Source organism: Dasypus novemcinctus, chromosome 21 (genome assembly GCF_030445035.2).
Source record: "Dasypus novemcinctus isolate mDasNov1 chromosome 21, mDasNov1.1.hap2, whole genome shotgun sequence".
NCBI classification, from domain to species: domain Eukaryota; kingdom Metazoa; phylum Chordata; class Mammalia; order Cingulata; family Dasypodidae; genus Dasypus; species Dasypus novemcinctus.
In genome coordinates, this window is record NC_080693.1 from 63,663,717 (window position 1) to 63,688,601 (window position 24,885).

At 45.8% G+C, this 24,885-nt stretch overlaps 1 protein-coding gene and 1 pseudogene across 13 annotated transcripts in view; one reads left to right on the top strand and one right to left on the bottom strand.

The window, feature by feature from the left end:
- The first annotated feature begins 4,711 nt into the window (after positions 1 to 4,711).
- Positions 4,712 to 24,885, top strand: part of DBF4B (DBF4B-CDC7 kinase regulatory subunit) — a 28,168-nt gene continuing 7,994 nt past the window's right edge. For 3 of the 13 annotated variants that reach the window (XM_058284347.2, XM_058284352.2, XM_058284350.2), the window contains exons 1-9: positions 4,976 to 5,113; positions 5,389 to 5,451; positions 7,402 to 7,556; positions 14,888 to 15,073; positions 15,912 to 15,962; positions 16,805 to 16,892; positions 19,183 to 19,256; positions 20,867 to 20,903; positions 22,445 to 22,490. In XM_058284347.2, coding sequence (XP_058140330.1) covers positions 5,418 to 5,451; positions 7,402 to 7,556; positions 14,888 to 15,073; positions 15,912 to 15,962; positions 16,805 to 16,892; positions 19,183 to 19,256; positions 20,867 to 20,903; positions 22,445 to 22,490 — 671 coding nt within the window. In that variant the 5' untranslated portion in view covers positions 4,976 to 5,113; positions 5,389 to 5,417. Of the gene's footprint in view, positions 4,927 to 4,951; positions 5,114 to 5,388; positions 5,452 to 7,401; positions 7,557 to 12,694; positions 12,849 to 14,887; positions 15,074 to 15,911; positions 15,963 to 16,804; positions 16,893 to 19,182; positions 19,257 to 20,866; positions 20,904 to 22,444; positions 22,491 to 24,885 lie in introns of those variants that run through there. The other 10 variants (XM_058284355.2, XM_058284357.2, XM_058284358.2 and 7 more) reach the window with 8 other exon arrangements.
- LOC139437224 (serine/threonine-protein phosphatase 2A catalytic subunit beta isoform-like) lies at positions 8,369 to 10,101 on the bottom strand (annotated as a pseudogene).

Sequence of the window (24,885 nt, forward strand, 5' to 3'; positions counted from 1 at the left end):
CAAACTTCTGCAGCAAGCACTGTGAAAAGTCCCTTCCTTAGGGCTTCCTAATTACTTCCTCCCCTTCCAACTGTTTTTGAATGAAAGAAGGAGAGAATGCTTGTGGGATATTAACCCAAAGATACGCTGATCATTATTGCCCCATCTGTTATTACAGCCAGACCCTAGATGCAGTAAATCAGGGCCTTCCCTCCAGCCTATGTGCAGTCATTGCACTGTGACTTTGGCTCAGGCAATCTCTAAAATAACCCCACAATTTTTGTGCCTCATACTGTGGAGACTTTGCTAAACAGCCATCAAACCCAGCACTTTCCACAAGCTGCTTGGCACACCTAGAAACCTCCCTGTTAAGCAACCCTAATACTTCAATTGAGAATGTTAAGACTCTCAACCCTGCCACTTTCCTCCCTGACTTGGCCACCAAAGATGACACTGAGCCCCATAACTGAATCACCCTTTTTTTGTTAAGATTTATTTTTATTTCTCTTCTCTACACCTCCCCCCCAGTTGTCTGCTTTATGTGTCCATTCGCTGTGTGATCTTCTGTGTCCACTTATATTCTTGTCAGTGGCACCTGGAATCTGTGTCTCATTTTGTTGCATTATCTTTCTGCGTTAGCTCTCTGTGTGTGTCGCGCCATTCCTGGGCAGGCTCCACCTTTTTTGTGCAGGGTGGCTCTCCTTATGGGGTGCACTCCTTGCATGTGGGGCTCCCCTACACGGGGGACATCCCTGCGTGGCACAGCACTCCTTGTGTGCATGAGCACTGCACGTGGGCCAGCTCATCACATGTGTCAGGAGGCCCTGGGTTTGAACTTTGGACCTCCCATGTGGTAGGCGGATGCCCTACCTGTTGGGCCAAATCTGCTTCCCTGAGTCACCCTTCTTGACTCAGTTCTTAGTCTAAGATTGGACCTCAGTGAAACCCCTCTGAAAGAACCTAACTATGTCTGGTTCACAGAAGGATCCTGCTACCATAATAAAAACAGATATCTAGTTGCAGGATATGAAACAAGAACCTTTTCTGAAAACCTTGAACATGGTCGCCTCCTTAAAGCTTCCTCAGCTAAGCAGGCAGGACTCACAGCAGTTATGCTGACCTGCTGTTTGACAAAAGGTAAAGCAGTTACCATGTACACAGAGAATCACTATGCCCTTGGAGTAACCCACGAATCTGGCATGTTCTGGAAATACCAAGGTTTCCTTATATCCTCTAGCCAGCCCATCAAAAACAAGCTTTGAATAAGTGAATTTTTCCAAAGTCTTTTGTTCCCCAAGGCAGTAGCAGTAGTGAAAACTGCAGGACACAGCAGAGCTGATTCAGAAGAAGCCTGAGGAAATACACTAAGAGACACTGCAGTTTGTCAAGAGGCAAGTATGGAACACCTAGTAAATTACAGGAACCTGCCAAGCCAGCCTGCTTTTCCCCTCTGCACTGTGCCAAAGGCCCCCAAGGGCTGTTCATAAATGATATTGTATAAGCCCGGCAAACTATGTCGCCCCAGATCTCAAAAATCTGGAGGGCCAAGGGGGGACATAGAGATTCCCATACTGGACTTTGGGTTGGTCCCAACTACTCATCCTTCCAGATGTCCTCACTCACCCAATGATGATGCACCTTCACAGTCAAACCCACTGGGCTCCTAGTAAGTTTGAAATTCTTGTGAGGAAATATTTGTGGGGAAATTTTAAATCTACAGTTCAAGAAGCAGCTACAAGCTGCAGCCTCTGCTCTCAATATATACCCGCTACCCCTGTCAGCCTGCCCCTGGTAAGTTCCAGCTCAAGGGCCTTTTGAGATCTGGCAGATGGACCTCATCCAACTCCTTTCCTGTCTGGGATATAAGGATTGCCTCGTTATAGTCTGTCGGTTCTCTCAGTAGGTAAAGATTTTTCCTATAAGACAAGCAACTGTGACATCTGTATCCAAAACTCTGTTAGCAAAGATAATTCCCTGGTGGGGAGTTTCTTGAGAAATCCATAGTGACCATAGTACCCACGTTACAGGGTAACCCATCTCTAAACTTCTATTAACCTCACCCATCCTGTAGCACCTTCACTATGTCTATCACCCCCAATCATCAGGCTAGTTGAACGCACCAATTGCTTGATCAAGACACAGCTGGAAAAACTTACTGAACAACTTTCCTTCCCCTGGGTTAAAGTTCTACCCTTAGGCCTCATGAATTTACGGGGATGCCGTTTTGGTCCTCACCAACTTTCCCCCTATGAGATAGTTACTGGCAGACCCATGCTTTTATTTCCCTGATCACAAACTGCCAAAGTTAGCTCCTCACTGGCTCTATTGCCAAAAACTCTCACAAACTCTTTCTGAGCTCCACAAAACTGTTGCTGAGTCTCTCTCTACAGATCTCCCCCCTTCTCCAGTGTCTGTGCAACCAGGAGATTGGGTGTATTGGAAACAGCATCTTCAGAAGCACGGACTTGAAATTCAGTGGATAGGACTCTTCCAAGTCCTCCTTACAACCCCCACTGCTACTAAGTTTTGAGGAATCGACTCCTGGAGTCACCCATTGCACCTAAAAGCAGCCCCATTACCTGAGTGAACTACTGAAAGCATCAGAGACCTGACCCTGAAACTCCACAGGGCCCAGAAGCAGCTGGCATCTGATGCAGATGGTGCTGCCAAGACTGTGGATGTGGGCTGAGTACATTTAAAATTCTTTTTTCTCTTTTCTTAATTAATGCAAAGCTCTCCCCTAAAAGCAAGAACATCTTGACTGGCCCCCTAGGGACCCTTTTTAACTCTGTTACGTTCTATTTGGTGTAGTTAAATTCACTGCCTTTATCTAGACTGTAACAAACTTGCCTTCCCTAGCCGCATTGTCTAACAAAAATGACCCTTACAGTTCTTTTGCTTATTCCCTCAAAGACCAAAGATTTCTATCTCCTCTCAGGTTTCTCCTTTCTGTGCAATACCACTCTAGGGCCTGTAGCATTTCTTTGCCTGATGATTGACCCATTGCCCAATGGACAATGCACAATTGGCTCTGTGATAGACCCCAACTTCCACCTTTATAACTTTACCTCTCCCACATGAAATAAGAGCTTATCATTTTAATTCTTGCTGGAACAGGGCTCAGACTTGCACTTTTAGACCCTGGATAGGTTTTGAATACCAAGAACATGTCATCCACAACCTCAGTGCCACCCTTGAAGCTGTAGCTCAAAAAACAGGACAAGCCCTGCAAGAACTAACTACCTCTCTCAATTCCCTCACAGCCATATTACTATGGACAATCTATTAGCTATAGATTACCTACTGGCAGAAGAAGGAGGCATCTGTGCTGTTGCCAGCATATTCTGTTGTACTTGGATCAATACCACCAGACCAGTCAAGACCAACATCCAGGAAATCTTCAAGCAAGCCATATGGCTTCACAACATAAACCAACAACCAAGGGATATACTGTCATCAATTAAGGCGTTTCTGCTTAACACCTCTTGGTTGTATTCCCTAGTCTCACTGCTCATCATGCTGACAATCATCCTTCTCCTCAGACCTGTTTTATCCACATCATCACCTTCATAACACAGCACCTCAAAGACAGCAGACTTTTTCTACTGTTGCCTGTAGCTTTAGAGTATCAGTCTGTAAAGCCCCAGACAAGTCATAGTTGGTCTTCGGGGAGTCAAAGGACTCCCTCGACCAAAAGGAGGGAATGTGCGATTGGAATGGTAAATGAATTTACTAACTATATTGATTTGCTTGAGCTTTCATTTTTTCCCCAGGGAGTTATAAAGAAGAAACAGAGGTTAACTGAGGCAAGCTGAGTATCAATAATCCTTTGCAATGGTGGTAAAACTCCCTGCCCCAGCCTGAGAGGAAGAACTGTAACAAAGAGTTCAACGTACACCTGCAAGGCCTGCTGACCTTCACCAGATGGCCACAATCCTATAGCCACATCCTGCCTTCTGATTAACAATCTGGGCCTCAGGGACACCCTGCCCAAACAGCCCCCATAGCCAGCGTAGCCAATGCAGCTCACAGAACCCGAGTACTAACCATAAATCATGTCTCCTTTACCCTCCTCATTTCCCCACACCCTCCTTAGTCTCAAGCAGCCAAATAAGCTGCTCCCCCAGCTCAGCTCTTTGAACAGAAAACTCTTTTGGTGCTGCTCCTGCATTAATGCAACTTTAGCGCAATAAACTTGCTCTGCAACATCCCCCCCCCCCCCTTTTTAAGTCTGTTTTATTTTCAGCACGACACCATAGACTCTGGCAATGCTGAAGTCACTGTTGACTTAGCCAAGAATAGTTTTAGTGGAGGGGTGCAGATTAAAGCCTAATTAGAGTGGTTTGAAGAAATGATGGAAGATGAGGAATGAAGGCACTCTTTTAAGAAGTTTTTTTGTCCAGTAGGTTAGTGAAAAAAAGGGAAGGGGGCAAAGACGTGAAGACGAAATGATGTGTATGTAAACTGTAATTGCTCTATAAGTGTTAGCTTTAATTTACTATTATTCGAACTCCTAAGAATTCCAAATACGCTAAGGGTAAAGAATCACTAGTTCCTCCCATCAGACCCACCCACGTGCTAACCATTACCGCTCAAAGTATCTCCAGCCAAAGAAAAGCCCAGCCCTAACAGCGGGTTGGAGAAAGCAGAGGTGACCGGGGTCGGGGAGAGGGCGGAGAAGGCCGGAGTTGTGAATATTGCCCACAAGGAGCCACCGTAGGCCAGATCTCGCGGATATTACATTGTTTTAGGGGCGGAGCGGGCAGGAAATTTAAACTGCAGCCTCGGCTGAGGGCGCCTGGAAAATGATACTGCAGTTGCACAGCAACAGCTGGGACTAGGTAGTCTGAAAGAGCGCTTGGAACTAGCGGTGGTGATTCTGCGGCTTTGAGGAAGGAGTACGGAGGCCGAGAAGGAGTCGAGATTTTTTGAGTGAGCCAGTAAAGGGTACGGATGCCGAGAAGGGGAGATCATGATAAGGAAGGCGAAAAGGGTCAAAAGAGTTGAAGATATTGTACGAGGTTGAAAAGTGCAGAAGCTGAGGAGAATACAGGGGCCGGGAGTGGGTCAGGCGAGTTGCAGTGAGTCAGCGGATCTTGGGAGTTGAGGGGACAGACGTCTAAAGGGGACGGAGGTACTGAGGGACATGAGCCTGGAATGAGGCACGGGAATTGAGGATATATGTCAGGGATGGCCAAGGGGATCTTAGGATTTCAGGGAACAGTGTGAAGTGGGCGGAAGACTGAGAGACAAGAGCTTGGAGATACTGCGAAAGTTGAGTCTAGCTGTTCTCAGAAGCCGAGTTGGGGATCTCAGGCACTGTGTGAGATTTGGGAGGCGGAGGTGAAGGGGTTGAAGGTCAAAGGCTAGTGAAGGTTTTTGAACTGGTGCTTTGTTCGCATTTCTCAGGGAACATTTACGTGGAGCTGGAGAGTTTCATGGCTGAGACCAGACTCAGGGCTCCGGACCTAGGTAGGTAACGGATAAAGACTAGGGACGCGAGGTCAAAATTGCTATTCCGGCCCAAGAGTCACTTGGGAAGAATTTGAGCCTTTTTGGCGTTTTATAATTACTTGGTGGTTTGGGGAAGGGCTGTCATGGATCACTTGGGAATTCATGGTAAAGGTCAAACACGAGATTTCAGCCTGATGCTGTGTTCAAGATTAGCAGATGAGGAGTCAGGATAGAGTAACATTAAAACCCATGTTCGTGGTATTTTTACTGTAACAAAGTTTATTGATAAACATTCGTAAGCATTAGAACATGTCACTTCTTTGTGTACCCCATTTTTCACTTACTATCATCTAGTTTTGGTTCTAGATAGTTACAGTAGACCATTTTGTTGTTGTTGCCTTTTAGACAGTAATATACTTTACTAAGCTATTTACTCACCCTTCCAATGTCTAGGTGCTTTCTTCTGGATCCATTTCTCTTTCTGCTGGATAACTTTCTCCAAAAGTGTTTTCAAAAGGGGATTTTGTATGAAAACTTTCTGAGGCTTTATGCTTGAGACTCTTTTCTTCACCTTTGAATTTAAATTATTGAATGAGTGTTTTTTTTTCCCTTCAACATTTTGAAAAGTTATATATATTTTTCTTGCATAAGTAGATGCTGTTTAGAATTAATGCCAGCCTGATCCTTGTTCCTTTGTAAGTGACCCACTTTTTTTTTCTTTAGAAAAAAAGTGTTTTAAATTATCTTTTTATATTTGTTCTTAAAATTCACTATAACATGACTGTGGATTTTGGAAGGCTTTTATTTTCATTCTCATTAGTTTTATGTTTACGTATTTTTAAAGACCAAGGGCTGTCTCCCTATCCCCAAGGAAAGCACTCTTTGCAACCATAACCATAATCAATTTTAGAACACTTTCATTACCTGAAAAGGAGCTCCATACCCATTAATAGTCATTCCTATTCACCTCTCCTTGCCCCCCAGCCTCTGGCAACCCATAAACTGCTTTCTGTCTCTATGGATTTGCCTATTTTGGACATTTTATATAAATGAAATCATACAATATTTCATCTTTTGTGACTGGTTTCTTTCACTTAGCATAATGTTTTCATGGTTCATCCATGTTGCAGTATGTATCAGTACCTTATTCCTTTTTATGACCTGTATGTTTTAGTTTTGCCACTGCTAATACAAATACCATACCATGGGTTGGTTGGCTTAAAAACAGGAATTTATTGGCTCATGATTTCAGAGTTTCCTCCCAGGGTTGGTATCTTCTGGCTGACGGGCAATCTTTGGAGTTCTTGGCTTTTCCATCATGTGGCAGTGTACATGGCAGCATCTTCTGCTCTCTCTTCCAGGTTCTAATGAATTCAAGTTTCTGGCTGCTCCCTATGGCTCCTCTCTCTGTCCAATTTCCTTTACAAATAAGGACTTCATTCAGTTTGGGCACATCCTCAAAAGTCCTGTTTACAAATGGGCTCACACCCACAGGACCAGGGCTTGGGACCTGATCATGCTTTTGTGGGGGACATGATTCAGCCCCCAATACCATATTTCATTTATTCATTTATTCATCTTTTGGTGGGCATTTGTTTCAAATTTTGGGCAATTATGAATAATATTGCTATGAGCATTCATGTATTAAGTTTTCATGAGAACATATGTTTTCATTTTTCTTGGTTATATACCTAGGAGTAGAATTACTGGGTCATATGGTAACTCTGTGTTTAACCTTTTGAAGAATTGCCAGATTGGTTTTCAAAGTGGCTGTACTATTTTACATGCCCACCAGCAATGTATGAGAGTTCCCCTTTCCCCACCACTGCACTTGCAGTAATCTTTCTGTGCCCAGGGCTTAGCATGGGGCCTAGCACACAGAGACTGTCATTGAGGCTGTCAGTGTCTTGCAGGATTCTCTCCTACTTCAAGCTACTTACTTTGCTCCTCTTTATTTTTGTTTTTTAGGGGCTCAGCTAAGAGTTTCCAGTTGGCTGGAAAAATGCCAGAAGAACTCACCAGGTGCTAGGAGGCAGCCCTTTTCTGGAAAGTCCTTTTACTTGGATCTACCAGCTGGCAAGAATCTCCAGTTACTGACAGGGGCCATCCAGCAACTGGGTGGGGTATGTAACCTGCTTCTCCTATGATACCATGTGCCTTTTGGGTTGTAGGACAGGAGCTGGAGAGGGAATATCTGTGTTTTCCAGGTATTTTCAATGGTACCACTATATATTTTTCAATGTAGTTTGAAGTATAAACAGTATTTAAAAGTTATATTTTTTTTCTTTTTTTTTTTTCCGGTAACAGTTTTATTGAGATGTAATTCACATATACAGATCATCCATTTAAAGTTTACAATTTGGTGGTTTTGAGCCTTTGAACAGATGGGCAGTTTTCACTATAAATTTAGAATATTTTTATTACTCCAAAAAGAAACTCCATACCCACTAGCAGTCACTCCCTGTTTCCCTCCATTCCCCTCAACCCTGGGTGACCACTAATGTACTGTCTGTCTCTCTCCTGTATTTTTGTTGTTGTTGTTTAAAATGGAAAGTTATTTGCTCAGTACACCAAATAGGATGCAAGCACTGTCCTGACAAATATACAGAAATATGCAGATTAACATAAAACATAAATCATTTAGCTTAAATGAAGGGAAATCTCTTTAAATGTTATGTAACATACTCCAAGAAGAATCTTTTTTTCAGTTAATTATACATTTCAGTAAAATAAAGCGTGGTAATGAATTAAGTAGAAGTTAGCTTGTGTGGCTTTTACTTAAAAATAAAACTGTCTCTATTAATTCATGCCAGTTAAACACTAAAACTAAAATTTTCAAATATGTACACAAGGAGAGAAAGGAGTTAATTACCTTCTTGGTTTGAACAGTCCAGAGAAAAATAGTTACTACAAATACAAACTGTTAGGCAAACTGTTAGACTGACTGATCTAGAACATAGTATGGGCCTGAATTTCATTCTGAAATTTTGTTAAATGGGCACATTCATATGACACATTTTGGTCCATGATGTGGTTTAATACCAAGATAGATCCCAGTTTGTTACAGAAACAACTGTTGCTTTTTTGTTTTTAAATATATATATATTTTTAAAGCTGCGTATACTTCTCCATCCTGTACACAGTGCTGATTTCCTGTGGAGCAATTTACATTTTACCCAGATGCATTGGTAATATGAGGTTCTCCACAAAAAGGCACTGTCAAACTGAAGGAAGGAATATGTTAAAATGTCATCTAATTCTATGATAGTAACCAACTTTCCACAATGGTAACAATAATTGCACTGAAGATGGTAACTATGTTCTGATCATGACGTCAATAGTATCCCTACATTACAAGTTGGTGAGCATATGAAACCAGTGTGAAACCAGTGTGAAACCACTGGCATGGTTAAATGTTTCAGAAATGTCTTGTCCAAAGAACTGGGTATAAGTCAGTGGTTGTGGTTGAGTGCCTCCTTCCCATGTATGAGGTCCCAGGTTCAATCCCTGGTACCTTCTAAAAGAAAAAAAAAGAAATGTCCAAATGTGTGTGTAGCCAGCATTATGTGGTACCCTGCCCACCTGGATCTGCTGGGTCTGGATCTGACCATAACATCACATGTTGGGCTCTCATTTAGAATTTTGTAAACAATCTAGCGCTCTTATCCAGTGTATTATAGATGGAGAGAGGCCACTGTGGAGGCAGTGTCCATCTACTAAAGCTGTAAGTGGAAGGTAATTAAATAGATATGTAAAATATTTCCAAGCATTGGCATTTCCATACTTTCGTAGATGTTCATCATAAAGGCCATATACCTGGGTGGGTTTTTTTTTAAGATTTTACTTATTCCATCCACCTTCATTGTTTGTGCTTGCTGTCTGCTCTCTGTTCATTTGCTATGTGCTTGTCTTCTCTTTAGGAGGCACCGGGAACTGAACCTGGGACCTCCTGTGTGGGAGAGAGGCACGCAGTCACTTGAGCCACCACAAGTCCCTGCTTTGTTGTGTCTCTCATGGTCTTTCCTCTTTCTGTCTCCATGTTTGCATCATCTTGTTGCATCTTGCTCTTCTTCTCCAGGAGGAGCTGGGAACCGAACCAGGAACTCTTATGTGGTAGGCAGGTGCTCAATCTCTTGAGCCACATCCACTTCCCATATCTGGGTAATTTGTTGGCTTTTCTGGTGTCCTCTCAGTATTGTAATGTGTTTTGGATAACACACTTCTAATGGCACAAGAAGATTCCCAATCTCAGCTGAGTAATAACCTCTGTCAACATAGTCACTCACAATAGATAGTTTGTATCTTGTGATTTTGCATCAATTTTAAAGAGTTTTATAAAGTCATGGAATTGACCATGAACAGCTCCAGACAGTAACAGGACCACAGAACCTCTTGCACAGTTGATTCTTTTGCTAAAATTTCCTTAGCCTCCTTTTTGCATAAGGTGTGCACTTGGTTCTCATTAATCTGTGTACATTCTTTCAACTGCTTGGCACATTCCTTGGTGAATGCCTTGTCTTCCGTGGCAACCTGATCCCTTTCCTCACTGTTTCCTCTCCCCTACCTGCACCCACCTGCTCCTTGCTCCCTCCTGGGGTATGGAGCTACTGCCACTGCTGGCAACTCAGCACAGGAGAGGAAGGAACAAGGAGGCTGGTCCTGGTCCATGTACCCCACCTAATCCCCCTATGTATATATTTTTTTCCTATATTTTTTAATACATATTTTCTGTGTAGCTAGGATCATGAGTAGACTTTTGATTACCACCTTTTTGCACATAACCTTAAAGCATTAGCACTTTCCTGTCATTATTACCCCTCATTTACATATTTGCAATGGGAACATAATATTTTTTGAGGGATTGTTAATTTACTTAACTGTTACCCCATGGACATTTCGATTATTTCTAAATTTTAGGTCTTATAAATAACACTGGTGAACTCTTTGGGTAAAAAATACTGGCTGTATTTCAGTCCCTGAAACTTTTTTTCCCTGAAACTATTTTTAAAGCATATAACATGTGGTACTTTTTTTTTTTTTTTAAGATTTATTTATTTATTTCTCTCCCCTTCCGCCCCTCACCCCAGTTGACTGTTCTCTGTGTCTATTTGCTGCATCTTCTTTGTCCGCTTCTGTTGTTGTCAGCAGCACAGGAATCTGTATTTCTTATTGTTGCGTCATCTTGTTATGTCAGCTCTCCGTGTGTGCGGCACCATTTCTGGGCAGGCTGTACTTTCTTTCGCGCTGGGCAGCTCTCCTTACGGGGCATACTCCTTGCACGTGGGGCTCCCCTACGCGGGGGACACCCCTGCATGGCAGGGCACTCCTTGTGTGCATGAGCACTGCGCATGGGCCAGCTGCACACGGGTCAAGGAGGCCCGGGGTTTGAACCGCGGACCTCCCATGTGGTAGACAGACGCCCTAACCACTGGGCCAAGTCCACCGCCACATGTGGTACTTTTAATAAGGGGTCAATATGGATATCTCTGGTGTTTAGAATATAGGATAATAGTCCTTGGCCCAAAAAAGACTGGTATCTGGGGAAACTTACCCTGAATAGGCTTAGAATACTGTCAATCTAACAGAAACTCAGGGAGGCAGAAATTCTGAGGCAGGGATAAAGAGAATGAGAATTATATATCAAAAACTAGCCCATAATTTTTTTTTTCCAAAGGAGGTACTAGGGATTGAACCCAGGACCTTGTAAATGGGAAACAGGCGCTCAACCACTGAACTACACCCACTCCCCATAATTGCATTTTGAACTTTTAGTTTTTGCTGTATGAAAAACCACCCCAAGGGAGTGGGTGTAGCTTAGTGATTGAGTGCTTGTTTCCCACAAAAGAGGTCCCAGGTTCAATCCTCGTTACCTCTTAAAAACAAAAACACCACGCCACAATTTAGACTTACAGTCTAATTTATTACTTCCTACTCCTCTGTGAGTCGGCTGGACATTGTCTCTGCTCTTTTCAACAGGGCTCACCCACGCAGTTGTAATTGGCTGGGGGTCAGCTGGGCCACCTTGATTTCCAAGTGCTCTGTGGCCTTTCATCCTCCAGTAAGCTAGACTGGTTGTTTATCGCGGCAGCCTCAGGACAGCCCTCTTAGAAGGAGAGAGTGGAGCTTCATGGCTTCTCGAAGCCTAGGCTCCTGAGTTCACATGTACTACTTTCACCACATTCTCTTGGCCAAAATGGATGAGATTCAGAGGAATGAAAAAAAGTCTCTAACTCTTGATGGTAGAAGCAGCAAAGTCATATTGCAAAGGTGTGCAGGTACTGGGAGGAGAGAAGTTTGTGGCCATTAAATAATCTACCACATTTATATATGATGATAATTGCCCCGTTCCCACCTTCTAGCATTTTTTTTTCATATTAAAGAGGGTAGATGTACTCCTTGAAGCCATAACTTTAAAGGTATTTTTTAACCTAAGTGCCAGTTTTCTTATCAAGTCACACTTCTTTTTTTTTTTTTTTAAAGATTTATTTTCATTTATTTAATTCCCCTCCCCTCCCCCGGTTGTCTGTTTTCTGTGTCTTTTTGCTGCGTCTTGTTTCTTTGTCCGCTTCTGTTGTCGTCAGCGGCACGGGAAGTGTGGGCGGCGCCATTCCTCGGCAGGCTGCTCCCTCCTTCGCGCTGGGCGGCTCTCCTTATGGGTGCACTCCTTGTGCGTGGGGCTCCTCTACGCGGGGGACACCCCTGTGTAGCACGGCACTCCTTGCGCGCATCAGCACTGCGCATGGGCCAGCTCCACACGGGTCAAGGAGGCCCGGGGCTTGAACCGCGGACCTCCCATGTGGTAGACCGACGCCCTAACCACTGGGCCAAAGTCGGTTTCCCAAGTCACACTTCTGAGACATCATCCATCCCATATTTTCAGTGTTTTGTTGGAGCTGGCTGGTATTGGCTCTTTTTTCTTTTTTTTTTAATTTTACAATTTTATTTTATTTTTTTCTTCCCCTCCCCTGCCCCTGCACCCACCCTGCTGTTTTTGCTGTCTGTCTGTCTTCATTCACTGTGCGATCTTCTATATCTATTTCTCTTTTTGTCTTCTCTTTTCATCTTTCTTCTCTAGATTCATCGGGATTTGATTCTGAGGACCTCCAGTGTGGAGAGAGGTTCCCTGTCAGTTGTGCCATTTCAGTTCCTGGTCTCTGCTGTGCTTCACCTTGACTCTCCCCTTTGTCTCTCTTGTTGCATCATCATCTGCTATGTGACTCACTTGCACAGGCACTCAGCTTGCTGTGCAGGCACTCGGCTCACCACATGGGCACTCACATGGGCACAGGGCTTACCACATGGGCAGCCATGTGGGCACTTGGCTCGCTATGCAGGCACTTGCTCACCACACTGGCATGCTTTCTCTTCTTTTTCACCAGGAGGATCCAGGGATCAAACCCAGGTCATCCCATATGGTAGGCAGAAGCCTATCACTTGAGCCACATCTGCTTCCCTGTCTCTCCCCTTCCCCGCCCCGGTTGTCTGTTCTCTGTGTCTATTTGCTGCATCTTTGTCCACTTCTGTTGTTGTCAACGGCACGGGAATCTGTGTTTCTTTTTGTAGCGTCATCTTGTGGTGTCAGCTCTCCATGTGTGCGGCACCATTTCTGGGCAGGCTGCACTTTCTTTTGCACTGTGCAGCTCTGCTTATGGGGCGGCACTCCTAGCGCATGGGGCTCCCCTACGCAGGGGACACCCCTGCATGGCATGGCACTCCTTGCATGCATCAGCACTGCGCATGGGCCAGCTCCACATGGGTCACGGAGGCCCAGGGTTTGAACCGCGGACCTCCCATGTGGTAGACGGATGCCCTAACCACTGGGCCAAGTCCGCCACCGGTATTGGCTCTTGAGAGTTGATTTTAGCATCTCTTCTCACTATACATTCAGTGACATCATGTTAGTAGCTTGAAATCAGCCATACTGGGAATAATTTGTCCCCCAGAAATTGGAAAAGCTGCAAAACAGGTGCTTTTTTCACCCCCAGAGAATAGGTCATTGAGTGTTTTTCACCTTACTACTGCTTATTTGCATCTTCTTTCCACAAACATGAGCTGAGTGTCATGTTTCAGGCACTGTGCTGGGGATACAAAAATGAGCAAGATCTTCTCAGTTCCCTTGAGGGACTTGTAGTCTGTAGGATGCCTACACAACTAAGTACTATGGTAGCCAAAACCCTCTTTTGTTTCATTTTTTTAGGTCCTGTTTTGTAGTGTGGTCAAGATTACAGATGCAGTGTTCAGACGGCTCACTGTATCTGACACAGAAAAATCATGGCTTAACCAGACTACCTTGGTCCTGTCCAGCCCCTTCAGCATGCTCTTGCTCCATGCAAACTCAAACTGGCCAGACAGCTCTAACCCCATGACCTCCTGCTGTTGGAGGAGTAGCAGCTATTCTGGAGATAGAAGCCTGTATTTTCCCTTTCATATTTCAGGATGATGTCTTCTTGGAGGGCTGGGTACAGAACTGCACTTGGTTTATTTAGACATTGATTCTGGGGTTCCAAGCAGCCAAGATTTCCTTCCCTTACCTCTTTTTTTTTTAAAGATTTATTTTTATTCATTTCTCTCCCCTTCCCCCCCCCAGTTGTCTGTTCTCTGTGTCCATTCGCTGTGTGTGTTCTTCTGTGACCGCTTCTATCCTTATCTGCGGCACCGGGAATCTGCGTTTCTTTTTGTTGCGTCATCTTGTTGTGTCAGCTCTCTGTGTGTGCAGTGCCATTCCTGGGCAGGCTGCACTTTTCTTTCACACTGGGCGGCTCTCCTTATGGGGCCCACTTCTTGCGCATGGGGCTCCCCTACACGGGGGACACCCCTGCGTGGCAGGGCACTCCTTGCGCGCATCAGCACTGCGCATGGGCCAACTCCACACGGGTCAAGGAGGCCCGGGGTTTGAACTGTGGACCTCCCATGTGGTAGGCAGACGTCCTATCGGTTGGGCCAAGTCTGCTTCCCCCTACCTCTTTTTTTTTTTTTTTTTTTAAGATTTTATTTATTTATTTATTTCTCTCCCCGCACCCCCCCCCCATTGTCTGTTCTCTGCATCTATTTGATGCGTCTTTTTGTCTGCTTCTGTTGTCAGCAGCACGGGAATCTGTGTTTCTTTTTGTTGTGTCATCTTGTCGTGTCAGCTCTCCATGTGTGCAGCACCATTCCTGGGCAGGCTGCACTTTCTTTCGCGCTGGGCGGCTCTCCTTATGGGGCGCACTCCTTGCGCGTGCGGCTCCCCTACACGGGGGACACCCCTGTGTGGCAGGGCACTCCTTGTGTGCATCAGCACTGTGCATGGGCCAGCTCCACATGGGTCAGAGAGGCCTGGGGTTTGAACCGCAGACCTCCCATGTGGTAGACAGATGCCCTAACCACTGGGCCAAGTCTGCTGCCCCCATCTCTTGATATTGATAATTCTGCATCTGACTTTGGGTTTTCAGCCACTTCTGTCATCTGGTTTCAGGTAATTGAGGGTTTTCTGAGCAAAGAAGTGAGTTACATTGTGTCCAGCCGCAGGGAGGCGAAGGCAGAGATCACTGGGACAAGCCACAGAGGCTGCCCCAGCCCCAGCGAGGTCAGAGTGGACACACCATCATTGGCCGATCCAAAAGGCAGCTGCACCAGGCCTTCACAGAAACCCGTAGACTTGGTAAGAACCTCATGGGGTAGGAAAGGTGTGCTCTAGAAACAAAGGAAGTAGGCTGCAATGATCCCTTTTAGGGCTCTGGTTTCATCTGGTTTAATTTAATCTCTCATTTGAATTGAGGGATTGAGAATATTTTATCACAGCTCTTATTAAATACCTCAACAGTCCCTTCTATGATGTACACTCACTTTTTGTGGGACTTCAGAGTCAGAGGTTCAGAAACAACAGGAGAATCCTTTGTAAACCAGAGAGGACTAGTTGGAATTGGCCTTGACTTGGGCAGGAGGATCTTGAGGAGGCAACAATTCCCTTACCTCTTGTTCTTGTGCATGAAGGACCAACAGTTTGGAAAATACACATCATGTTTGGCTTAGAATATAATACAAAATTGACTTTTTTCCCCTAGGCTTACATTCTTATTTTTACTTGACTGAGGCTAATATTAAAATGTCCATAAACATATACTCTTGGCATCATGATGAGAGACAGGACTTCCACAGAGCAAAGAAAAGTTTTTCTAAAGTGAAATATTTTCTGGGTGTCATCTGTGAGAGAGCACACTTCTTAAAAAGAGGGCTTAGAACAGTCATGCCAACTGGACCTTGGGTGAATTCAGAATGTCCCGCTCTACCAGCAAGCTCACCTGTGGGTTACCTGAACTTTTGTTGCTCTTCCTTTACCTCCTAAAAGTTCTCTGGGCTCTCATCTCTGCCACTTCTCAGCTGTCTGCTTCCAGCTTTCCAAGGCACATGACCCCAAGACATCCTTTCCTTACATGTGTAAACATCTGTTTGTGCACAAGTCTATGCAGCCTACTTCATTGCTTTTCTCTTTCTGACAGGTGCCTATGAGCAGAGGGAAGGAGCTGCTGCAGAAGGCCATCAGAAACCAGGTGAGCTGGGGGAGAAAGAATGGAGGTAGATGCTTCACTCTGCTGCCTCCAGCACAGGTTGGGGATTTAGCCTTTCCTCCGAGGTTCTTCCAAAGTGCTAACCAGGATTGCATACCCCTATGACCTATGTAGTAGTGTTATTCCCTTCTTACTGATGAGGAAGTTGAGACTCAGAGAAGTTAGGTAACTTGTCCAGAGTTACCCAGAGAGTAGGTGGTGGAGCCAGGGTTTGATTCCCTGATCTTTTCAACTCCAGAGACTACCAAGAGAACCTCAGAGGGATGCTGCAGAGGCTCTGCATATAAGCCAGGTTTTATACCTCTTTTATAGGTAGCTGTTTAACCCCTTTGGGAGAACCCAGGCTGTTAAAGTTAGGTGGCAGGAGAAGTTAAAGTGATCTTGTGAGAGGAGTTTTTCAGGTGACATCAGGATGGGAGCATGGACTAGATGAGGGAGGAGGGCACTGCCAGGCTGGGCAGCAGGCAAAAAAGGTCTAGCCAGCATAGCTTCCTGCCTGGTGGTGGTATTGATCATGTGATTACGTGGGCTGAGAGCTTTCCTCACAGCGGCCCTTCCAACAGACAGCTCTCCTATAAACCTGTGTTCCTGCTCACACGGTAGCCAGAGCCGAGCATACGGGCAGATCAGCAGGCCATCCCCTCCTCCTGTGGAGGACAGGGTGTACCTTCACAGGGCTTGGGGTAGACTCCTGTGCACTGTGCCCTCTCCCTGCCTGCCTCCCCCAACCTCCCCGCTTCCCCGCCACGTGGATGACCTGTCCCTGTGGTCTTTGGGCTTTGGGGAGTCTCATGCTCCAGCCTGACTCTGCTTCATCATGCCAGGGGAGCAGCAGCGGAGGAGGCAGCGGGGGCGGCAGCAGCCTCCTGAGAAATGCCCGCTCCTGGGGAGTGAGGATTCTGCATGTAGACGGTAAGGTTTCTGCCCTGGACTCCTGTCGGGCAGAGTTGGTAACTCTGGGAATGTTGGCTTTCGGAGGATCATAGGTGTAAACTTCTGGTAGCTGGAAACCGGAACTCAGTGTGTGGGGAGGGTATGGGAAAAAGCACCGACAATAGCATTGTACTGTGACCCCGGTCCACGCCAGCACCTGGAACATGCTGCTTCATTTAATCCACGCAGCAGCTCTCCTCAGATGGTATGGTGATCCCATTTTACAAATAAGGAAATAACCCTAATACCCATGACCATTTATGCGCTCTTTACTCTATACTAGGAATGGCCTCATGTAAGCATCATTGCAATCCCCTTTGCACGGATGAGGAAATTGAGCCTCAGAGGGATTAAGTGAATTGTCTGATCCCACCAGGAGTGAGTGGAGTGTCCCACATTCCAGCCAGCATGGCCTGACTAAATTTCATGTTCTTTTCTGAAGCATAGCCTCACAGTAGAATGACCTGTTTGCAAGTTGTAATAAAATTATACTAGGATAGCTATCCTGAAGGAGCTGGCAGTGACCAGCCCCATACCCACCTCTTTTCTGGGGTTTTCTGGGGTTTTCTCTGATCTGTTGTGGGGGTTGGTCTAAGTGGGACAGCTCCAAGTGCTGGCCAGGGTACTGCCCCACCCCTTAGTACTGAGGTCTGCTGGAGGAATGGTGAAGCTAGATAGGAAATATTTCTGCTCTTGGGTGGGGGGATTCCATCTTGCTGAAAAGTCGGCCATTTCTTACTTGATGTAATTGCCTGCCTTCCTGTGTTAGAGAAACTCCAGCATGCTTAGTGCCCACTGAGTCTTCTGCCTAAGCATACATTTGAGTAATGCACGTCTCTACCACAAAAGCAACTCTTCATTAGTACCTTAAAGCTCTTTGGTTTTTTTGTTTTGTTTTGTTTTTGTTATTTATTTATTTATTTCTCTCCCCTTCCCCCCACACTCCAGTTGTCTGTTCTCTGTGTCTATTTGCTGCGTCTTCTTCTTTGTCTGCTCCTGTTATTGTCAGTGGCACGGGAATCTGTGTTTCTTTTTGTTGCGTCATCTTGTTGTGTCAGCTCTCCGTGTGTGTGGCACCATTCTTGGGCAGGCTGCACTTTCTTTCGCACTGGGCGGCTCTCCTTAGGGGGCGCACTCCTTGCAAGGAGTGGCACAGCACTCCTTGTGCGTATCAGCACTGCGCATGGGCCAGCTCCACACGGGTCAAGGAGGCCCGGGGTTTGAACTGCGGACCTCCCATGTGGTAGACAGATGCCCTAACCACTGGGCCAAGTCCGCTTCTCTCTTTGGTTTTTTTTTTTAAGATTTAAAATAATATATTTTTTATTTCTCTCCCCTTCCCCTCCCCAGTTGTCCGCTGTCTGTGTCCATTCGTTGTGTGTTCTCCTGTGACCACTGCTTCCTTATCAGCGGCACTGGGAATCTGTGTTTCTTTTTGTTGTGTCATCTCTCTGTGTGTGCAGTGCCATTCTTGGGCAGGCTGCACTTTCTTTCGCGCTGGGCAGCTCTCCTTACAGGGCGCAGTCCTTCACATGGGGCTCCCCTACGCGGGGGACACCCCTGCGTGGCACAGCACTCCTTGCACGCATCAGCACTGCGCATGGGCCAGCTCCACACGGGTCAAGGAGGCCCGGGGTTTGAATCACAGACCTCCAATGAGTAGGCAGACGCTCTATCCATTGGGCCAAGTCCACTTCCCCCCATAAAGCTCTTTGTGAGCCACAAAGACCTCCTGTTAAAATATGAGCAGTAGGGAAGCAGATGTGGCTCAAGTGGCTCAAGATAGTCCCATATGGGACATCCTGGGTTCGGTTCTCAGTGTCTCCTAAAAGCAACAAGCAAACAAATGAGAAAACCAACTCGGGAGCTGATGTGTCTCAGTCTGCATACAAGGCCCCAGGTTCAATCCCCAGCCCCAATTCCTCAAAATAAAAATTAAAAAAAAAAAAAAAATATATATATATATATATATATATATATATAGAGAGAGAGAGAGAGAGAGAGAGAGAGAGAGAGAGAGAGAGTATATTCAGTGCCACAAAAGAGCAACTTGGGTGCTTTTTCCCAGGATAGAAGACCCAGTCCTTTCCTCTGTTGTCAGGAGGTGCAGGGTTGATGTGTAGCCAGAAGGTGGCAGGCAGAGCTGGTAGGATCCAACAGGCTAGGCTGAGCAAGAAGTGCAGTCTTTTTGTCCCTGGAAGGGGAGGGGGGCCGTGCTGGGTAAATGAGAATGAACATCTTTGGAGACAGCCCTCTGTCTTAACCACAGAAATGATGATGCACGTACAGCAACTGTCTCTTGGAGCTTTATGCGTGAAGAAACAAGAACCAAAGAAGCCAGAGGTAGGTCCTTCTGCTGAACTGAAGGGAAGTCGATGGTTTTCAAACAATGAAGGCTGTGGTAACCTTGGTAAATCCCATGGCTCACCTACACTGCCTCTTCTGACCATCACGATAAAAGCAAAAGGAGGACAGCCTCTGTTACCTCATCCCTCCTGCCTACGGCTTTGCATTGCCCTCTCTTCTTTCTTCCTGTGCTACTTGGAACTCTCCCATGGTACGCTCACCCTGCTGAGACATTCACTGAGGCCTGGGCCATTGACTGCCTGTGGCTAGTACTGGCCTAGATAAAACTCATAAAAGCTTAGGGCCTGTAGGCCAGGCTGCCATTCTGGGGACCGCTTGGAACCTGGGAATGTGCCTGCAGATTGCATGGGCTGGGGCAAGGAGTGTTGTAATTTGAGATAGCAACAATCTTCCAAATTCTTGTTTGGCTTTTCCTTCCTTCTTTGGCATTAGAATTATGTGTACCATATCAAGAAGAGCCCAGGCTGAGACCCAAATCTGAGGAAAGTTTGAGTCCTATAGATCTGCCCAGGGCCTGACCTCCAGGAGAGAATCTGGAACCTTCTTGTACCCAGAGGCACAAGAAGGCATGGATCCACTGGGTCTCTCATCTTCCACAACTCCTTTTTTTTTTTTCCCCTGAAGCATTGTTACTAACTGTGGGATATAGTTTACACTTTGTACTGCACAATTTAATAGGTTTTGACAAAATGTATAAAGGCCTGTATCCATCATTGCAATGTCATGCAGGACAATTCCACTGTCCCCAAAGTACTCCATATTATACCATTCTTCCCTCTCCCTCCTCAGAACCACTGGTGGCCACTACCTTTATATAAATAATATAAGTTCTTCCATTGCTAGAATAATCATAAGTCCATTTAAGTCCATATTTGTATTTCCCACTTATGTTTGTTCATTCCTCAGTCTTGAGGATTTTGGGTTGGTGATGCTCACTCTGTTCCTGGTTGAGCAGGGGCTTATCCCCCAACTTTTTAATTGATTTTTATTTTATCTTTTCATTTATTTTTTAACAAACATCTCCCTTATTTGCCCTTGGTTTAAATATTGCTTTTAACCAACAGGATCAAGCTACACAAAATAAGGCACAGGAGAGCAAATAGCCATTATCTTCACACTTGACCTGTAGGCTGACCTGATTGGCCAGAAATGCCTAGATAAGAGCCGCTGTTTAGTGAGTGCTTACACTGTTCAAGTCAAGTCTCTTACATATTTAAATTTAATTCTTACCACATCCAATGAGATAGTGGTCACTCCTGGCCGGTTATGAGTGGCAGAGCTCCATTCCCACCAGTCCTATGGGGCTCCTAAGCTCTTGCTGTTTGCAACATACTGCCGTTGAGAGTCACACACAGAAGGCCAGGTTGAGTCCAGAATGCTCCCCATTCGTCGCATCCCTGGAGAGGTAGGGGGGCTCATTGTGCTCAGGTCTGCACTAGCTTAGGGCTAGAGAGTCTGGTTCTGCAGACCTCCCAACAGCAGAAAGCAAAGTGGGGCAGACTCGCAGCTGGGTGGCTTTACCAGGCCCAGTTCTTTGACCCCCATAGCTCCCTCATATCCTTAACCTGTTTTTCCTTTCCATTTAGGGAATATGTCCAGCAACACAGTCAAGAACGCGGAAAGGTCAGTGTGGTAGCTTTTTCTCATCTAATTGCAATCCCTCCCTCCCTAAACACTTCCCCACGACTCCCTCTGTGGTAGCATCTGCTCACTTTTCTGCGGCAGGAAGCAAGTCCAGGTTGTGAGGCCCCTCGTGTTTCCAGGACTTGAGCTTCAGATATCTGGGGAGGGAGAGTTACATCCAAGAGCAAGTCCAGAGCTGTTGGTCCAGGACTTCTCCTTTAGAACCAAGACCCCATATAGTCACTTTGGCTCCTGTGTCCTCTGGCTGTTCTTGGGCATCAATTGAAGTTAAACATCCTTCTTATTCAGTAACAGTTTGGGGTGGGCAGTTTGACAGCTGCCTACAGTTTTCAGAAATGCCAAACTCCCTGAAACTGACAAACAGGCAGATTGGCAGGCTCCATCTCACTGGCTCTCTTGGACAGCAGGAAAGTTTCTCCCCCTGGATGTTTCTCCCAAAGATGCTCTTTAAGTGGCATTTATTTGAGTACAAGCAGGAGCTAAGAAAAGTCACTTGGCACCTTTCTCATGCTTGAAATGCGAGGAAGTCTGTGGGGGAATCGATTTTAATCACTGTCTCAGTTAATTAGAAAGACAAGAGATCGCCTAAAAAAAGTAATTAATAGGAGCTGCTCCGCTCAAGGAGAAAAGGCCCCCCTTTGCTTAGGTGCTAGTGGCAGGCTGGAGTGGAGCTGGGAGCCATGAGGTGCCAGCCCCTGCGGGCATTTGGTGGCTGTTAAGTCTGCCCAGGCTTCCGGCCTGCCTTGGCTGCCTATAGGATCCCTGGTCACCACAGGAAGAGAGGAGTGGTTCTTAATGCTTAAAAGGTTTTGTAATTTATACAAAACTGCCAACCAGCTAGTAAGAGGTGAATCTCTTGGTTAATTGACTCCAAGTTTGTCTTCCTAGCACCTCTTTGCCCTATTCTGTTCAGGAATCAGATTTCACCTTTGATATTTTTCTCCCATCATGCTACTGGGATCTCTAAATCACTTTAAACCTCTTCCTCTCTCCTCCCGCCATCCCCACCCCAAAACACCAGAACCTTCATGGTGAATTCTGCCTGGGGAGTGTTCTTGGACCCCTCAAATTCTGAGACAGGAGCAAAGTTCTAGTATGGACCCGGGGCTTTGTAGGACTAACTACCCCAACCCTGCTGTTTTAGTAGAAACCAACAAGCCAACAGTGTTGGGTTCCTCCCACCCAGCCAGGTTTCTAATGGTGGTGGTATCCTTGGCTGTTTGACAAGCTCCAGAGCCCACATATGGACTGATCTTGTATCCTGCTGAAGGAGGGCCCGCCTAGGGCCCAGGCACCCTACAGACAGAACTCTTTTCTTTCCCCAGGGGTACAAACTAAAGGAGATGGGCATGAGTGCCTCACTTCTGCTGAGTAGAAAGGCACTGCCTAGAGTGGTGTGTTTTCCGGCTCTTGATAGGCTCTTAGGCTTTAATAGAGCCTCACTGCTCTGAGCATTTCCTGTGTGTGCAAGGTGGGCCCTGTTCTGAGCAGACAGTAATGTGTGCCTCCTTCTCCTCCAGTGGCCAGACTGAAGGCACCATTCCTCAAAATCGAAGATGAGAGCAGGTAAGTGGAACCTCCTTTCTCTCCCCTCTCCCCTACTGGTCCCCCAAGGAGAGAAGGAATGGTGTTCAGGGGTCCCGGGCTGACATGGGGATGTGGCGCCCCTCAGCTCTGCACCTTCTTTTTCCCCAGAAACCACTTTTTCCCACTCCCAGGAAGAAGTTCCACACAGTCCAGGAGGAGCCTCTGAGAGAGTGGCATTACACAGCTGATAACTCCTCTTGGAGATGAGGCAGAGGTTAATGATCCTGTGTGTGAATTTTCTCTTTTAATACTCTGCTTTTATGAGCTCTTGGTATCCCCTCCAGGCTCATTAGTGCTTCTCCTGTCTCCCTGGGTGTGTGCTGACATTTAATAGCAAATTGTCACTGCTCTCAGTACAGCGCTGTTTAGAGACATCATTGTGGCTGAAATGAGGGTGCTTTGGGTGGTCTCAAGGATTCCCTTGTCAGACTACCTTGAATTTGATGAAATTTCTGTTTAGCCATGCAAAGCCATTTTCTGACACATTATCTCACGACTCTCCTGGTTGAAAATTAGCCTAAGGAGAGTTCATCCATTTCCAGTAGGGAAACTAAGGTCAGAGAAATTAAGGGACTTGTACACAACCACCTTGCCAGTGAATTACAACCCAAGGCTAGACTCCAGGTGTCCTGCCTACCCTGCCTGGCACCCTCTCCCCTTATACCTTCTCTGTCTGCCACTGGGCACCTCCTCCCCTACAGCAGGAGGGTCACACTGATGATTCTGACTGACCTCATGATCAAGGTTGTGAATGACTCTTCAATAAGTGGTAGATAAAAAGTCCATGGGGGGAGTGGATGTGGCTCAAGTGGTTGAATGCCCATTTCCCACATGAAAGGTCCCGGGTTCAGTTCCTGGTGCCTCCTGAAAAAAAGACAGAAATAAACAGCAAGCATAGCAAACAAAGAAACCACCTCAGGGAAGCCAGTGAAGCTCAGTGGTTGAGTGCTGGTTTCCCACATAAGAGTACTAGGTTTGATCCTTGGTATCTCCTAAAAACAAACAAACAAACAAAGCAAACAAAAATACAATTCTTATTGGAGAGATGTAGCTGAGTGGTTGAGCACCTGCTTCTCATGTACGAGATCCTGGGTTCAATCCTAAAAAAAAAAAAAAGTCCACATGAATATAATTATCTCACAATAAAATAAAAAGTTAAAAAAGTCCATGTGTACCCATTACAGATTACTAGGACCAGAATTCTCTTTGTAACTCAGACCCAGCCCCAGGAACCTGGCATGCCTGCCCAGTCTCCAGATGGTCCAAGGTTCCCGTCCCAGTACCTGTAGTGTACAGAAGTTGGCTTTGGTAACCCAAGAGGGAGTGCAGAGAACACAGGGATGGCAATGAGGCGCTCCCTTCTTCAGTTCCAGTCAGATGGGCACATTGTCCTTCAGTCCCAGCCCTTTCATAACCAGTTAAAGACAAGTAATTGTCACTTGTGTGCAGTGGCTGGGAGATAAGTCAGTGCTTCAGTATTTGCACTGCACGTGGCAGGTGCAGGCAGTGTCACTGTCACCAGAAGGGGGGACCCTTGTTTGTGTGCTCCTGCCATCACAGGCAAGAAAGGAAAGCCAAGTAGAGCTCAGGCTTCCTGTTATTCTTTCTACCTGCTGTTTTGTGTTTTCTTTTCAAGAATAGATTTTATTTTATTGTCATTTTTTTATTAAATTTTTTAAAAGATGTTTTAGATTACATAAATGTTACATTAAAAAATATAAGGGATTCCCACATGCCCCACTCCCCCCCTACACAGCTTCCCACATTAACAACATCTTTCATTAGTGTAGTACATTTGTTAAAATCGATGAACACATTCTGAAGCATTGCTACTACTCTTCAAAGCCTGCTAACCTTATAAACCTCAACTTTTAAGCTTCCTAAGCATAAATAAAACAAAATTGAGGAGGAAAAAAGAGGGCACCAGGGCTGTGAAGGGTACCTCCTTCTCCTTCAGGGTCTAGGAAGACTCAGTTACTAAAGAAAGCACTACTGAGGCTGCAGGGCTCTAACCCTGCACCCAGGACCGCATGGCCCACACTCGCCCCCAGCACATTGGCCATTGCAGCCAGACACTGTGTGCCCAGCACTTAAGTCAACAGGGTTGGCTGAGTGTTCATGAATCACTAGGTCTAGCTCTGGGCATCTCTTGAATATGAGCAAGTTGAGACAAACACCAAAACCCCCATTGTGCCATGCCTCGCCTCTCTTCAGAACATCACTTCTCAGATGGTACAGAGGACCAGCCTAGAGCAAAAAGCCTCCCCCAACAGTAGGAAAACCGCTGCTCTGGGTGAAATATTCTTCCACTAGCTTCTGCCAGGCTAGAGTCCTCAGAGGTTGTTTTAGGATCAAAATACAAAATGGGAAGGGG